General features: G+C 39.8%; 1 protein-coding gene across 1 annotated transcript in view; it reads left to right on the top strand.

Annotated features, from left to right (window-relative positions):
- Nucleotides 1-7367, top strand: part of LOC122713107 (inhibitory POU protein) — a 38392-nt gene extending 31025 nt beyond the window's left edge. The window contains exons 3-4 of the mRNA XM_043933260.1: nucleotides 2279-2467; nucleotides 6603-7367. Of these exons, the coding sequence (XP_043789195.1) occupies nucleotides 2279-2467; nucleotides 6603-7367 (954 nt within the window). The remainder of the gene's footprint in view (nucleotides 1-2278; nucleotides 2468-6602) is intronic.
- Nucleotides 7368-16187: the final 8820 nt, after the last annotated feature.

Consider the following 16187-nt stretch of genomic DNA (forward strand, 5'->3'; position numbering starts at 1 on the left):
GTTCATAAATAATCGAAGCGCTGAAGCACGATGGTGGTTTTCGCATGAAACATTGATCGGCCGATGCGGACATTACGGTTTATAATGAAATAAGTAGATAGCGAATCGTTTTTAACCTCGCTACGCGGAACGTAACTATTGACATTTCAATAACTGTTACGGATAATTTGCCCTTGTCAATTTTTAATCGCAGAAATGGAACAACAACAATTTTCGTTTGCAAAATTTTTTCTCGTCGAACGAAACGATCGGCGGCCAAGTTTCGGATCGAATTAGAATTAGATTTTTCATTTTGGGAGAAAAATGAAATTATCTCGATTAAAACAACGAGAAGGGATATTTCTGGGGGGAGGGGGGGAAGGGGAAACGTTTAATATCTGATTTACAATATTTTCCATTACCGAGGAGAACGAAAAACGAGAGAGAGAGAGGTCGATGTCAATTAGTTTGCAATGGATTCATACAAACTTGATGAAAACCCGCGCCGCGGAGGATTCTCACTAAATTGTTTTGACAATGAAATCCTCCTTTATTGATATTTAATAAAGCAACGGCCACATTTTCCCAACGATGCAAGGGAACGGAAATCGATAACGCTATTTGAAGATATTCTATTTTTAAGTAATTTCGTTTCAGAAAGAAAATCTAGACGGGAGAGCGGGAAAGAAAAAAGTATCGAAACATTTCCCATAGCGAGCGAGACGAAAAATTGAAAATCGTTAAATCCGTTAAATTTCAATTCTTCGAGAATTCGAGAAACTTCCAATCTCGAATATTTTCGAGATCTCGAATCGAGCGACTACTCGACTCGCTCGCTTCAGACTCGTCGGATCGCGATCGTTTCGATTTCTGTTGGAGCGACGTGACGATACCGCTTGCGGTGGCCGAACCTTGCAACGCGCCGCGAGTGACAGATGCGGCTGACGCAAAATGTCCCATATAATATCGATTGCCACGGTATAGAGGCGTATCCGGGCAAAACGAAACCATAAATTCGCGTCGCAACCGCTATTAATACAGAAGGAAGGAATTGCATTAACCCTTTCACCCTCCACCATCCCATCCTATACGTTTCTCATTATTTCCGCTAGAATTCCCATTCCTCGCCATTTCCCATGCCTCGTCCATGCTCGAAAACCTTCTGTCGAAACCTTCTTCGAGACGATTTATTTTTCGCGAGGAAATATTTAATATTCGTTCGTTTAATATTAAGGAGGGGATTAGCAGGAAATTTGAGTTTAATGATAAAATATCGAGACTTGTCTACGATCGTTAAACGTCCAAATAAACGGACCCCTATGCTCGTCCGGTTTTAGTAACGCTTCGACCCTAAAATATTCTGTCCACTAACCCCAGCAACATTTGACGAGCAAACGAATTCGATTAGCAAATCTCATAGGTCACGCGCGGCCACTTTTCGAATAACATCAATTACGACAGGGTGAACGCTGTTACACGCGTACTTATCGTTATGCTTGTTTAATTCGTGTTGTTCTCATTATCTACAACGTGATTATAAAATGTGTATATATTATAAAATGTACATATATATATATATATATATAAGTTTCACAAAAAAAAAAAAAAAGAAAAGAAGAACGATTAAAATTCCACAACGAGTAAAGAGACAAAGTTGTTACCAAAGATGCTCGTTATTAAATAATATATCGATAGTAGAAAGAATAATGGAAGAATATTGAACGAATTAAAAAATCGATCACGTACGTTTTGAAAAATGCGGGAAAAGCCGAGCTCCAAGAGTTTCCAGTGTCAAAACTATTTTTAGAATATCGATCGCACGGCCATGTTGAGTACACGGAGTGACCTCTGACTGGATACTTTTGTACAAATGAACCGCACACTTTTTTTTTTTTCGCCAGAAAGTGACATTGAGCTACTATTTTCGACTAACGCTATATAAAACTAACTTTCCACCGATCAAATCGAATCTTTCCCTCCGATTGTAAAATTACTCGCGCACTATTAAAAAACTTAACTTGCTCCTTTAATCTGGCTTCTCTCTCTCTCTCTCTCTCTCTCTCTCTCTCTCTGAAAAATTCCTTTTCCTTCTTCTCGCTGAAACTGAAATCCAAAGTCGTGCGTATCCCTTCCCTGTATTCATGCATGCACGAACAGTTGTTACAGGATAACCGTCCAAGACGCGATATAATAAATTCGTTTAAAGAAGACGGGAAACCGGTTTCTGGCCGGGAAAATTGTATTACCGCGTGATCCCCGATTCTTCAATCAGTGTCACGTGTCGCTTTTAACGTTTCAGGGTGACTTGTTCGGGGGTCTGAACAGCGGCCTACAAGACGGCTTACTTTCGAGGGCGGAAGCTTTGGCGGCGGATTTGGGAAAACACAACGCGGGCACCCCAATGCCTTTGAAGCACGACCCCGTTTCGGTCTATCATCATGGAGCCCACATGCCGACCCCCCATCCGAATAACCGGCCGCATCATCAGGTACATTCACACCTCTTTGTGAGTCTGCATTTTTTTCGCATACTATACTTCCTTAGTTTTTCTTTTTTTTTTTTTTTTTTTTTTTTAATTTTTGGTTCCCTCCACTATCAGTATTTTTATTATTATTTTTTTTTAATAAGAAAAAAGAAAAGGAGAAGATCGAGCTTCGATCGGTTCGCGGCGATCGGTATATTTATATTAATCTCGAATACTATACTTCTTTCTCTTTTTTAATTTTTGATTCCCTCCACCATGAATATTTTTATTATTATTTTTTTTTAATGAAAAAAGGAAAGGAGAAGATCGAGCTTCGATCGGTTCGCGACGATCGGTATATTTACATTAATCTCGCATACTATACTTCTCTCTCTTTTTTAATTTTTGATTCCCTCCACCATGAGTATTTTTATTATTTTTTTTTTTTTAATGAAAAAAGAAAAGGAGAAAATCGAGCTTCGATCGGTTCGCGACGATCGGTATATTTACATTAATCTCGGCCGTCATCAGGTACATTTCTTCACACCTCTTTGTGAGTCTGCATTTTTTCGTATACTATACTTCTTTCTCTTTTTTAATTTTTTGTTCCCTTCCTTTACTTCGCCACCATAAGTATTTTATTATTATTTTTTTTAATAAAAAAGAAAAGAAGATCGAGCTTCGATTGGTTCGCGATACTTCCTTATTTTTCTTTTTCTTTTTTTAATTTTTGGTTCCCTCCACCATGAATATTTTTGTTATTATTTTTTTTTTAATGAAAAAAGAAAAGGAGAAGATCGAGCTTCGATCGGTTCGCGACGATCGGTATATTTACATTAATCTCGGCCGTCATCAGGTACATTTCTTCACACCTTTTTGTAAATCTGCATTTTTTTCGCCTACTATACTTCTCTCTTTTTTTAAATTTTTTGTTCCCTCCCTTTACTTCGCCATAAGTATTTTATTATTATTTTTTTTAATGAAAAAGAAAAGAAGAAAATCGAGCTTCGATTGGTTCGCGATACTTTCTTATTTTTCCTTTTTTTTTTAATTTTGTTGTTTCGTCCCTTTATCTCATTACCATAAGTATTTTATTATTATTATTATTTTTAATAAAAAAGAAAAGAAGAAGAAGATCGAGCGACGATCGGTATATTCATATTAATCTCGGTCGCGTCATTTTTTTTTCTTTTTTTAATTTTTGGTTCCCTCCACCATGAATATTTTTGTTATTATTTTTTTTTTAATGAAAAAAGAAAAGAAAAAGATCGAGCTTCGATCGGTTCGCGACGATATTTATATTAATCTCGGCCGTGTTCACTCTCACCGCTGCTACTACCACTTTGTTAATTCAAGCTGCGAAGCTGTGAAATTTTCATCCCGCTTCCCACACATCCAGTCGGGAAAATATTTCCCGATTTTGATTCAATAAAGGAAGGAAAGTGTCTGCAGTTGTATTCGTACAAATTGATATGAATTACGAAACGTACTAATTGTAACGCGGCCTCGGAGGGAGGATAATTTTGTTAAAACTTAATAACCGTTACCAATGACGAAGTTTATCGATGAAACAATTATCGTAATGAAGTATACCGTGAACAATAACGGCCGATTTGCAAAATTCAACGATCTCCGGCCAACGATTATAATAAAATGGGAACGAGTTTCGACGAGGAGGGGGGGGGGAGAGGTTGCTTAAAAACACCGCGGCAAATAATTAATCACGGATGGCAATTAATTATGATTTATAATTAATCGGACGATTGAAAAATTCAACTCCGCCGATTCTTTATTAACGTCGTATCGTATTCGAAATACGAGCAACAGTTTTCATTTTGACACTTTAATTATTGATACATTCTATATTCCGATATATATATATATACCATCCAAGTAATTGTACATACGTTTAAATATCGTATGACGTTAACGTTTATTAATTATTAACGTATCAACGAAATATATTTTATAACGAGAGAGAGGGAGAACGAAGAAGAAACGAGATCGTACGTCGAAAAGTATAATTTCTTTTTCTATAAGAAGAAACGCTCAGCATCAACAGAATTCGGAAGCTTAGAAAGAAAAAAGTAACGTGGCCCAGAAGATGCAGGGCAGAAAACGGCATCGAGTCCGCCCCATTAATTCAATCGCAATTTGCTGCTTGTCGTATCGGGGTTTTTATGCTAATACAAACAATCTGAGGCCGATGAGTGGATGATGGGACGGCAGTAGGGTGAAGCCGACTCCGATGCTCACCGACCCGGAATGATCTTCTCGAAACGTAGGGGCGTTGCTCGTGTATTATCTCGCCATTGGGACGATTCGTAACGCACGCAGGGCGTAACGCGATCAATTTTTCGACGCGACAATTTCCTTTTTTTTTTTTTCTTCCAATATTTCCCCTTGATCACCTTAAAACTCGAAAGAAATTGTATTTGTAATAATTTCAACGATCCGTCGTTGAATCAATCCGTTGATGAAACTTCGGATTTTCTTTTTTTTTATTTATTCGCAAAAATTTTGAAAATTGGAACATTACGATTCTTAATATCCTCCCTGTATTCTGTTGCGTATCTGTATCCATTAGCCGCCCATTAAATATTTCCACGAGAAGAGGAAAGCACGATCGAGATATAACGTGTATATCGAAGGAAAACACTTTTTTTTATAATATTCCCCTCGTTGATTCGTTAATCCCAATTCCATATATAAAATCATCCTCCTCCTCTCCCTTCGATCCACAGTTATCAACCGCTCCGTCCTACGCGTACAATTCGCCGTTTCTGGCTTCCCGCAGTGCGGTGGCACGGGCGCCCTTCTCTCGCTTACATCTCCCTCCCCTCCTATAACCATACACAGATGGTCAAACAGCAAGTGTCGCCCATAAAGTCTCGCCGTTTTTACACACGGGGGGGGGGGGAGGGGGGTTGACTTCGGTTTCAATAATTCGACGGTGTTCCTTAACCGATTCTAACGGGTAAATTTCGCGTCGTCATTGGCGCAAACACGGGAAGAACACTGGGCTAGAAGAGCGCGCCCTCTTCTTTTTCTCTTTGGATTCGAGAGAGAGGGAGGGAGAAGGGAGAGATGGATAGATAGATAGAGACTAACCCTAGCGTCGTGTCAGCGTAATGATGAAATATTGCGGGGGTCTCTGGGGCCCAACCGTATATATATATACGCCCCTGGGCTAGTCCCTGCCTCGCTACGTATTCGCCTACCGCCGTCCTCTTCCAACCCCTTTCCTTCCCTTTCGCGCCGCCACCCGCAACTCCCCTGCATTTCTGATGTAACTATGCTATTCCGGGCCACCCCTGGACCGAAACCGTGCCATCCAGTTAGCTCGCTACGGTGCATATTCTCGTGAGAATAAATGTTTCGTACACACGAGCACGTACGTGTGTTCTCATACGCATACGCGTCACGCCCTGTGTATATATATATATATATATATATATGTGTATATAGAGTGTCACGTACATAGTGTAAGAGTATCGTGTTCGTCGAAGCGTCTCGATCACGATCGTCACATTAGGCTTTACATTCTTTTCTTTTATATATATATATATTTTTTTTTTTTTTTGGTAGAATTTTGGTGGATAAGAGAGAGAGAGGAAGGGAGCAAACGAGAGGGGAGGAAGTACCTGAGCGCGTTGCGCCACTCTCTTAGGAGGAAAAATATGAAGGGAGCTCATAAATAATTTGCAAGGGGTCGCGCACACACTGTGCTCGCTACCACGACCACGCCACGTGCTGCATAATTGTGCGTGCTAGTTTGTACACGTTTCCTCTTCGTCATCCCACCCCCTCCCCACTTTCATTCATTCCTCCGTTTTAACAACGTCGCAATTGGTGCTCGATCAATTACGTTGCAATTACGATTTCCGCTCGAAGATCTCGATTCTTTTTCCAAGATACCCTAATATTTCGTATAATTAGATCTCTTCCGTTACGATTCTCTCGATTTTTCCTTTCCTCGCTTTCTCGAGGAATTATTTAATTATCACAATTATCAACACGTTACAATCCGTTCACCCCGAAAAAGCGATTAAATCTTGTTGCCTCTAGTTATCGAAAAAAAGACAGAAGAAGAACAAAAATTCCGCGACGAGTGAGAGAGAGAGAGAGAGAGAAAAAACGTGTAACCTGTACGTTGCAGATGAGCCATCCGGGGATGGAGAGTCTGGACATGCTGGACCCCGCGAACTCGATGACCACGTTGACGCCCATGTCGGAGAACACGGGCGGCGGGCCGGGGCATCACACGGGTATCCACGGCCCCTCTGTTTACGGTGGTATGAACGGGATGATGGGCCACCACCACCATCACGGGAATCTGGGCGGCGGGGGCGGTAGCGTGCCGCATCCGGCGCACCACCATCCAGCCATGGCGGCGGCGGCCGCGGCCGCCGCGGCGGCCGGCCTCCACCCGGATGCGGACACGGATCCCAGAGAATTGGAGGCGTTCGCGGAGAGGTTCAAGCAGAGGCGCATCAAGCTGGGCGTGACACAGGCGGACGTGGGCAAGGCGTTGGCGAATTTGAAGTTGCCCGGGGTGGGCGCGTTGTCCCAGTCGACGATATGCCGATTCGAGTCCCTCACGTTGTCCCACAACAACATGATCGCGTTGAAGCCGATCCTGCAAGCGTGGCTCGAGGAGGCGGAGGCGCAGGCGAAGAACAAGAGGCGGGACCCGGACGCGCCCTCCGTGCTGCCCGCGGGCGAGAAGAAGAGGAAGAGGACCAGCATAGCCGCCCCCGAGAAGCGATCGCTCGAGGCGTACTTCGCTGTCCAGCCACGGCCGTCCGGCGAGAAGATCGCCGCGATCGCGGAGAAACTCGACCTGAAGAAGAACGTGGTCAGGGTATGGTTCTGTAACCAGCGGCAGAAGCAGAAGCGCATGAAATTCGCTGCCCAACATTGACCCGAGGGTGGCTTGTGACAGCAAAACTGACCGTATCAGTTGCCCAGTCTCGAGCCTAAACCAGAGCCCTTGACCGAGTTCCAGGGGTGGCCGTAAACGAAGGGAAGGGGAGACGGTAGCGGAGACGGTGGGGATCGAGAATTCCGTTCCATCGGTGGACGGTTCGACGATTCGAATAATCGTGGAGGATGGACGGACGGATGGATGGAGCGACGTTTCTCGATCTCGAGTGGAGATCCCGCTAATCGATGGCTGGCTCGACGCTGTGGCTGTAGGCAAAGTCAAAGACTGTCACAGGCTTAATAATACCGTATTATTCGATATCTCGCGATCATTGCAAGCGCGTGCGATGCTCTCGACGACGCGCCATCTGCCGGCGGATTTTTACACCGGTGTAAACCGACGATAACCGATCGCTTGCCCCCTTTCGCCAACTCTTCCCTCTTTCTTCCCCGCTTCCTTCGTTCGTCCGATTTATTTTCGAGAAGTAATTGGACGCGATTGGACGAGATGCTCGGCTTACTAAAATTTCTAGAAATCTATTTTTCGAGAGAGAGAGAGAGAGAGAGAGAGAGAGATACAGAGAAGGGATGCGTGTTGTATTCGAGCTATAACGCGCGAGAATATCGCGTGAAATGGCGTGAAAGGGCCGTGACGTCAGGAAAGGCTGGATCAAATCATCTGTAAAGTGAGATAGAATTTGCGAAACGTATCGGCCACGATCGATGCGATAAAAAAGTTTACGAGCGTATCATCCACCCTTGAACCAACCTCGTCTGGAAATCGTCCTCGATTTCGCGTTTTCCTCCACCGAACTTTACTCCAATTTATCATTTCCAAAGTCCCTTTCTTCGAATCCCCATCCTTCCGATCGTTCGTTAACGAATTAAATATATCAAAAATTTATTCGAAATAAATTTTGCGTACTTTAACGTCATAAAAAATGAGAATGTGATCGATTGATCGCAAGTAATTAGGAAGCAATTGAGCGAAATCGAAAAAAATCATGTTTCAATCGCGATGTATCCCGTCGCGAAGATCTTTGGAAGAGGATCTTTTACGCGAATGAAGGGAAGCGATCGATCGCAACGAAGTAATCGTCGAATGCGTCTTGGAAAGTACAATTCGAAACATAAAAATATAAAAAGTACGTATTGTTATAATAATCGACGCGTGGATACGATCGCGCCGAAGAAAATAAAAGTGATATTAATCCTAATGAAGACACTCGGTGCAGTGTAAAAAGAGAAGAAAGTGAAAAGTTAGAGAGAGAGAGAGAGAGAGAGAGAGAGAGAGAGAGAGAGAGAGAGAAGTGTGCGTGTGAAAAGAGCAAGAATGAAAACGTACACGATATACTCGATCCCGGAACGAATCTTTCTCCTTCTCTAATGTTACGTTGCGCTCGAAACGAAATTTAATCGAACATTATTTTATTCCGCGATAATAAAATAGAGAACGATTCGAAGAAATTTTCTCAATGAATTCTCAAACGCTCAACAAAATTCAAATTCATTGGCGAATAAAATATTTGAACGTAATATTTTCCACGATTATTACACACTTGCTTCGATTCAATATACAAGGATTTTCGATTCTTATAATTATCACGGACGAGTGTATCGCGCACACCGTTCCATTTCCAAACGTTGGGGATTCGTTCCGGTGGCGGTGTATCGATTAGCGAAATTGCGCGAGGCAAGGACGAAAGAGCGTGAAAGGGAGTGAGAAAAACCGAGATGGGAAGAAGAAAAAGAAAAAGGGGCGGGGGCGGGGGGAGGGGGGGAGGGGGAAAGTTAAGAGGATGTATTACGTAGTGATATTGGACAATCAGTGAAAAGACTGTATCATATCATATTGAAGCAATACAGTAGTATTAGTCGACGAATTAACGAACTTTATTTGTACTTTTCGCGATCAACCGCGGCTCCCCCTTGACCGAAGGAAAGCCGAGGAAACGAACGAAAGGCGGCGAGCGAAATTTCGAAAAAGGAAGAAAAAAGAAAGAAAAAAAGAAAAGAACATTTCGGTTAACTTCATCATATAACTTCTACAAACTTCTAAAAATAAATGAATAAATAAATAAAAAATATAAATAATTATATTGTGCAATATTTTCGAAAAAACGATCGGAAAAAATAACAAACAAACGACTTCGCACTTGGCATTGGGAGCGCGGTTGATCGCTCGAAACGAAACACTCAGAAATTGATATCTCTCGACTCTCGAGAAAAAGGTCGCTCTCTGTACATTTTCACCAGCGCGGGTGTGATTATATTTTTTGTTTCGATCGAACGATTTCGTTGTCCCCCTCGTCGTGACAACGGGACTCGTTTAAACGTGAATTAAAAAAAAAAAAAAAAGAAGAAGAATAAGTAAATAAATAAATAGGGAGAGAGAGAGAGAGAGAGAGGGAGAGAGAGAGAGAGAGAGAGAGAGAGAGAGAGAGAGAGAGAGAGAGAGAGAGAAAAAAGAAATCCTCGTACATACAACTACATGCATGCATGCCACCGAGCCGATCACCGGCCGGGATCGTTCCGGGAATCGGATCGAGCCGGCGACGTATGATCGAGGCTAGTGTGAAAAAAAAATAACCGCGGTTACATGTGTGTGAGTAATACAGGTGTGTGATCGGGCTCGAATATCCGCGTGCAGTATCGAGCAATATCGCGAGGATGTTCGCCTACGAACGAGGAAGAGCGACATTGTCATTGTACTACTAGTTAAAATGTAAGCGGAAGGATGATAGCCATTTTTAAATTGTACATACGTAAGAGGATAGGTATTTTCTAGAAGAATAATAGTCTATTGCCATTCTGCTAGGTGATGGAGAGAGCAAAAAGAAAAAAAAAAAAAAAAGATTCTAGTGCAATATAGAGTTTAAAGACACATTATTATTATTATTATTATTATTATTATTATTATTATTATTATTATTATTATCATCATCATCATGATTGATTATCATTATCACTTTATTATATTCTTTATCTCTTTGTTATTTTTTTTCTATTTTTATCTATCTCCGTTCGGCTCGATTCGCGCCATCATTGTCGGCGATATTATACATCTCGAACGCATCGTTTAATTTTCTCTTTCTTTTTCCTTTTTTAAAATTCGATATGTATATATATATATATATATACTTTATTTATTTTATTTCGTTACGTCGTAAAAATTATTTCCACACGCGTGAAAACGGGCGTACGAGATTCGCGCGAAACAGTTTTTCGAGGAAAAAAAAAAGAAAAAAAAAAAAGGGACCGATTTATCGCCCTCGGGAACATATTTCCAATTCCGGGCGGACGATCGCGCCGTCGGTGTCCGTCGTAGCTAGTTTTTATTCGCTCGTCTATCGATCCCCTTGCCCTGTTTCCTTCGGAAATTACAGTGTTTTTCCTGTACACGATTCCTGGTGTACGATTACCTGTGATGCCTCGAGGTATATGAATATCAATTTTTCGATTCGTTTCGTAATAAATACGCGAAAAGGCCGGCGGGTAAACCATCGAGAGTCAAGCCTTCGAAGTTGAAGCCTCGAGTTTCCACGTTTCGTCGATCTTACTCTTTCCCGATTACCCCATTGTGAAACGAAACGAATGTGCGGGACACGCGATGTGTGATACCGATAAATCTGTAAGTATATATACCCTCCTTCCCCCTCCCCCCCTCCCCCGACTTTTCTACAATTTAATCGGGACACGCGATTATCGATGACTTCGATGTTTAAAACAAGAGGCACGATGTAAAAAAAAAAAACGTGATCGTATCGTACTCGTCGGACACTTGCGGGATATATATATGTATGTATGTATATTCATTTGAAATTAATTTCAAAATAAGTCGGATACAAGAAATAAGAAAATTTCTTTCGATTTGTTGAGAGCTCGTTGGAAGAAAGAGATGAGCAGAGATGCTGTACATCCTGGTGATTGGAATTAAAAGGCTGTAAAAAAAAGAAGCAAAAATTGAGATAATTTACGTGTACATGCGTTGAATTTCAGGATTTCTGCCACGAAATTTCTTTTTTTTTTTTTTTTTTTTTTTTTAATTTTTAAATTTTTCCGAAAATTTCAACAAAATTCTTACTGTGGAAAACAACGACATACTTGTTCTTTCGAATATCAAACAATTCCTCCTTTACTTAAGAATCCGACACTTATATATATCGCGATATTTTATATATATATATCGATTTATTCTTTTTTTTAAAAGGTGACGAGAATCTTTTTCGAAAGACGACACGTTCCGTAAAAAACATTAAAAGACAGGGTAACAAATCATATCGCAATATGCTTTTTAAAAAACGATTAATTACTTAATCGTAACGTACATCTAGGAGCCTTGCTTGTTTGGCGCGAGTAGGTATATGTACCGTGGACATTTTTCCCGCCGATTCTTCAATTTTCGAAGAGGAAGAGAAAAAGAAACAAAAACAAAAAAAAAAAAAAAAACAAGAAAGGAAAACGAGTCGTTTTTTAATTCTACATTTAAGATGGAAACAAGGAAAACGATTTAACATTTTGCATATACACGTGTATATAATCAATCGTCGAACGAAATCGATTACGAGAAAAGATTACGTTTGTCTTCTTTTTCTTTTTCTTCGCATTATTCGCGAAAAGATGGCGTGCGATTGATGCGAAGATGAAAGTTTCGTTTTTTTTTTATTTTTCTTGGTCGTGTTTCCATTACGATTTGTGCATTCATTCACGATATGATCCCCTCGAATCTCTAAGTAAAGAAGAAGAAAAAAAAAAAGAAAACTCGACTAAACTCTTTTTCATGTATTTTCTGCGTGCCAAGTTGTACTTCGAAGCAACGTCTTTACGAACTCTTAAAATAAAATAAAATAAAAAAAAAAAAAAACGAAACTACCGTTATATTGAGATGCATGTACAATCCGGTATGTCCTTGAATTTAGCAGTAAGGAAACGAATTTCTCGAAACTTTTTACTCGTGGATAAATCAGGTGATGAACCTTTGTGTACATATGTTCTACGTTTACGATAATTGCGATATAAAAACGTAACCAGGTCGGTGTCGCGCGCGATGGGATGATTCGTCGTAACGAAATTCGTAACGAATAATTTTGAAAAATTGGAGGGAAATTTGTATTGTTTTGAGAGAAAGATCGAATAATTCAACGTGTAATCTTTCTTTTAAATCTTTTATATATATATAGTTCTCTATATAGATAAAATTTATAAAATAACGAATAAAAGAATATTACGTTACGTTTTTATCTTTTATAATTTTCACGCGTCATCTTTCACGAATCATCTCGCGCGAGGACCCTACTCGTATACACGATTCGAATTTTCCGAAGATGGAAGGCAATGAAGATAAATAAAAAAAAAGAGAAAAAAAACCATCGAAGTGGTCGCGTATACCTACAGTGCGTGAGAGATTCTTGTGTATATAATATACATAATATAGGCGCGTTATTTATTATTTAATTTAATAAAACGGCCGCGTTCAACGGCGACCAACTCGTTTCGAAATGCTTGATCGAGAGAGAGAGAGAGAGAGAGAGAGAGAGAGAGAGAGAGAGAGAGAGAGAGAGAGCCACGTATTAACCGAAAATAAGAGGGAAAAGAGAGAGAGAGAGAGAGAGAGAAAAGGGAAGATTTGTATAAAGGATTACGAAAACTACTAATTAGTATAAATAATTAACTATTCGACAATTAGATTGAATGTTCAATAATAAATCTAAATGAAGCCAAAATGAATTGTTAATAAACTTTCAATCTTACTCATAGGTGTATGCGTGATCAATTTTTAAATCTGACTTTTCGTTCGATTCGTCGTGATCAACGTGATAAATCGACATACAATCGTTTCTTTTCTTTCTTTCGCGGCCTGGGAAAAATTTATTCATCTTTTCGTTTATTCATCTTCTTAAAATTCTAAGAAAAACCTTAAAATTATACATATATTTTCGAGAGCTTCTTATTTTTACGTTGAATCGTTGAAAAAAAAAAAAAAAAAGAAGAAAGAAGAAAAACACGACACACGACACTTTTCATCGAGGAAAACACGAGATTAAAAGATTGATATTTTTATTTATATACAGAAAAATAAATCGGATACTTTTGTTTGTTGAGAAAAAAGAAAAAAAAAAAAATTGTTTCTCAATCGAGGAGAAAAATTCGGGTACAGGTAGTTTGTAAGCGTATTCCGGAATATTTGAGATTATCGATTGAATACGAATTCGTTGTATAGAGAGCGAACGGGATTTGGTGAAAAAAAGGAGAAAAGAAAGAAAGAGAGGGGAGAATTCTGTAAAATATTATAATTAACGAAATCTAAGCAAGAAATAATCCGAACACCATTTATGAGTAAGAGCATAATTGACGAACGATATAATAAACGTAATAAAGACATATCATAAAAAAGTATTAGTTTAATTGCCTGATATTGTAGAATTTATATGTAAATATGTTGCGTGCAACTTGGAACAACGTTCTGAGGCGATGTAAAGTTCAATGAATTATTTGAAAAGATGTAGAGAAAAATGAGAAGAAAAGAAAGAGAGAAAACGAAGGAGGAAAGAAAGTAAAAGGGACGACCCTTTATGGTTAATTAATCCACGTTTCCTCGTTTAATTCGTGTAAAGCTTTCCATTCGATTCTATTCGTCGTAGAACAGTTTCGTCAATTTGTATATAATCGAAGAAGAACCTTGAATGTCCTTTGTAAATTGTTACGTAATAATTGACTACGCACTAGTTAAATTCTATTATTCGCTTCTCGAGTATATGCATTTATACTCTACGTACGTATCGATTTGATTGACGGCGCATTTACGTCGCGGAATGAAAGTGAATCGTTCGTGTCGCGTTTCATGGTGCAGAGAATTTTTCTAAAATTCTGTCGATCTATAGTGTACGATAGTTTCTACGATACGATCGGGATTTCTCATTTCTTCAAGGACGAATTCGAATAGTTTTGTTCGATCTCGATTCGAGACTCTTCGGAGAGTCGAAAAAAAAGAAAGAAAGAAAGAAAGAAAGAAAAACGAATCGGTGAACAAATTTGTAGATTACTAGTGTAAAGAGAAAGCTAAAGAGGCGAAAAAAATTTTTTCTTAAAAAAAGGGAAACGAAACGACTAGGTGAAAAATGTTTCTTAAAATGCACACATACATGCGTACACACACACACACACACACACACACACACACCAAATTGCGCGCAATGTAAGAGAAAGGAAAGGGAAAAGGATTTTCCTCCATACTGTACATATCATGTGCCATAACTCATTTACTATACTTTGTGTCCAACTTTGTTCCAAGTATCTATTCAATTATAAATATTATAGTATAATAAAGTAAACCTTGATGTTATTGATAAATTTGTATCTTTTTACCCTTCTCTCCCTTTGATTGATAATTAAAGTATTATTATTATTATTATTATTATTATTATTATTATTATTATTAATTCCATTTTCCACGCGCTCATCATAATTATCGAAATTTAAATTCAATTTTCGAATTCAAGCGATTATCGTTATTACATTCCCCGCTTAAATGCGAATAATTTAAAATAATAATTTTATATACACACGGTAATAAAATCTCATGCCGAGTTTTTATCGAACGAATTAGAGCCAGACGTGTGTCGCGTGCCGTGTCACACTATCGAGTATATTGCTCGGGATTATAAATTTATAAAGCGGACACGAATAGACCGTTGAAAAGATTATTTATCCAAATCAGGAAAATCGCGCTTCTCGCTAAAATGATTAATACAGTTAGATATTAGATTTCCTTCCCTCCCCTCCCTCCCTCCTCACCCAAATGAAAAACACCATATCCCTCAATAATTTAACCCGGGTTAAATTATCAGGATTATTAATCAGGGTTATTAATCAGGTTAATGCGATCCCCTCCTTTCCTCCCCCCTCCTCTTCTTTTTCGTTAAAATTCGTTCGTTATCGCGAAATTGATCTCGGATCGCTGCGACGTGTAAAAGCATTCTCACATTCCCGTACCCCGGCCCGATATTTAACATCGCGTAGACGCGAGCTAAATTACCCCCGACGATTACCCCCTCGGAACAAGGAGGAGGGGAAGCGGTTCGAGCTATCGGATCAAAGTTCGAGCGCATCGACAACAAACTCGAGCGCGACGAATTCTTCAGCCGGGTATCAACCCTCTGTCTGTGCTGCGCTCTGTTGTCTCGCTGAGGAGAAGGAGGAGGAGGAGGAGGAGGAGGAGAAGGAAGGAAAAAAGGCCGCGAGGGAAACGAGTTTACAGTATCTGCTGATTAATTGGTACAGCATGTAAACATTAGGTACGAGGTACCTAAGGCTTGTTTGCCTGTGTACACACGGCTCATAAGGATGGAGGAGTATATATATATGTATATGTATATATATGTATATGTATATACATATATATATATATGGGGATCGTTCAATACGAGCGAGCCTACTGCTCTCGACACGACACACGACTCGTGCACTCAGCGTGGAACATGTGGCGGCCGTGTAAGCCTAACCCACGTAGCCTTTGTGTTACAAATCATGTTTATATTATCGCTACACTTGTGCGGTTCTAGAACCGGTGCACTACGGCGCGCGCACTCGTTCTCGATGACCCAATAGCCTGGGGGAGGGCGGAGGCAATTTACCTTAGGGCCTGCTTTGATTAGTTTAATTTTTCGTATTCGGCCCGCTCGAAATTTCCACCGTTCCCTGGTCCTCGGCCAAACTTTTCTTGAAAACGCTCCATTTCGGAGATACAAATGCGTGGAAAAAGGAGAGGAGAAATTATATGAACCGATATATATATATAGGAAACTCGTTTCGATTGCTC

The sequence above is a fragment of the Apis laboriosa genome, unplaced genomic scaffold (assembly GCF_014066325.1).
Source record: "Apis laboriosa isolate Shangri-la unplaced genomic scaffold, ASM1406632v1 scaffold22_cov146, whole genome shotgun sequence".
Taxonomy (NCBI): Eukaryota; Metazoa; Arthropoda; class Insecta; order Hymenoptera; family Apidae; genus Apis; species Apis laboriosa.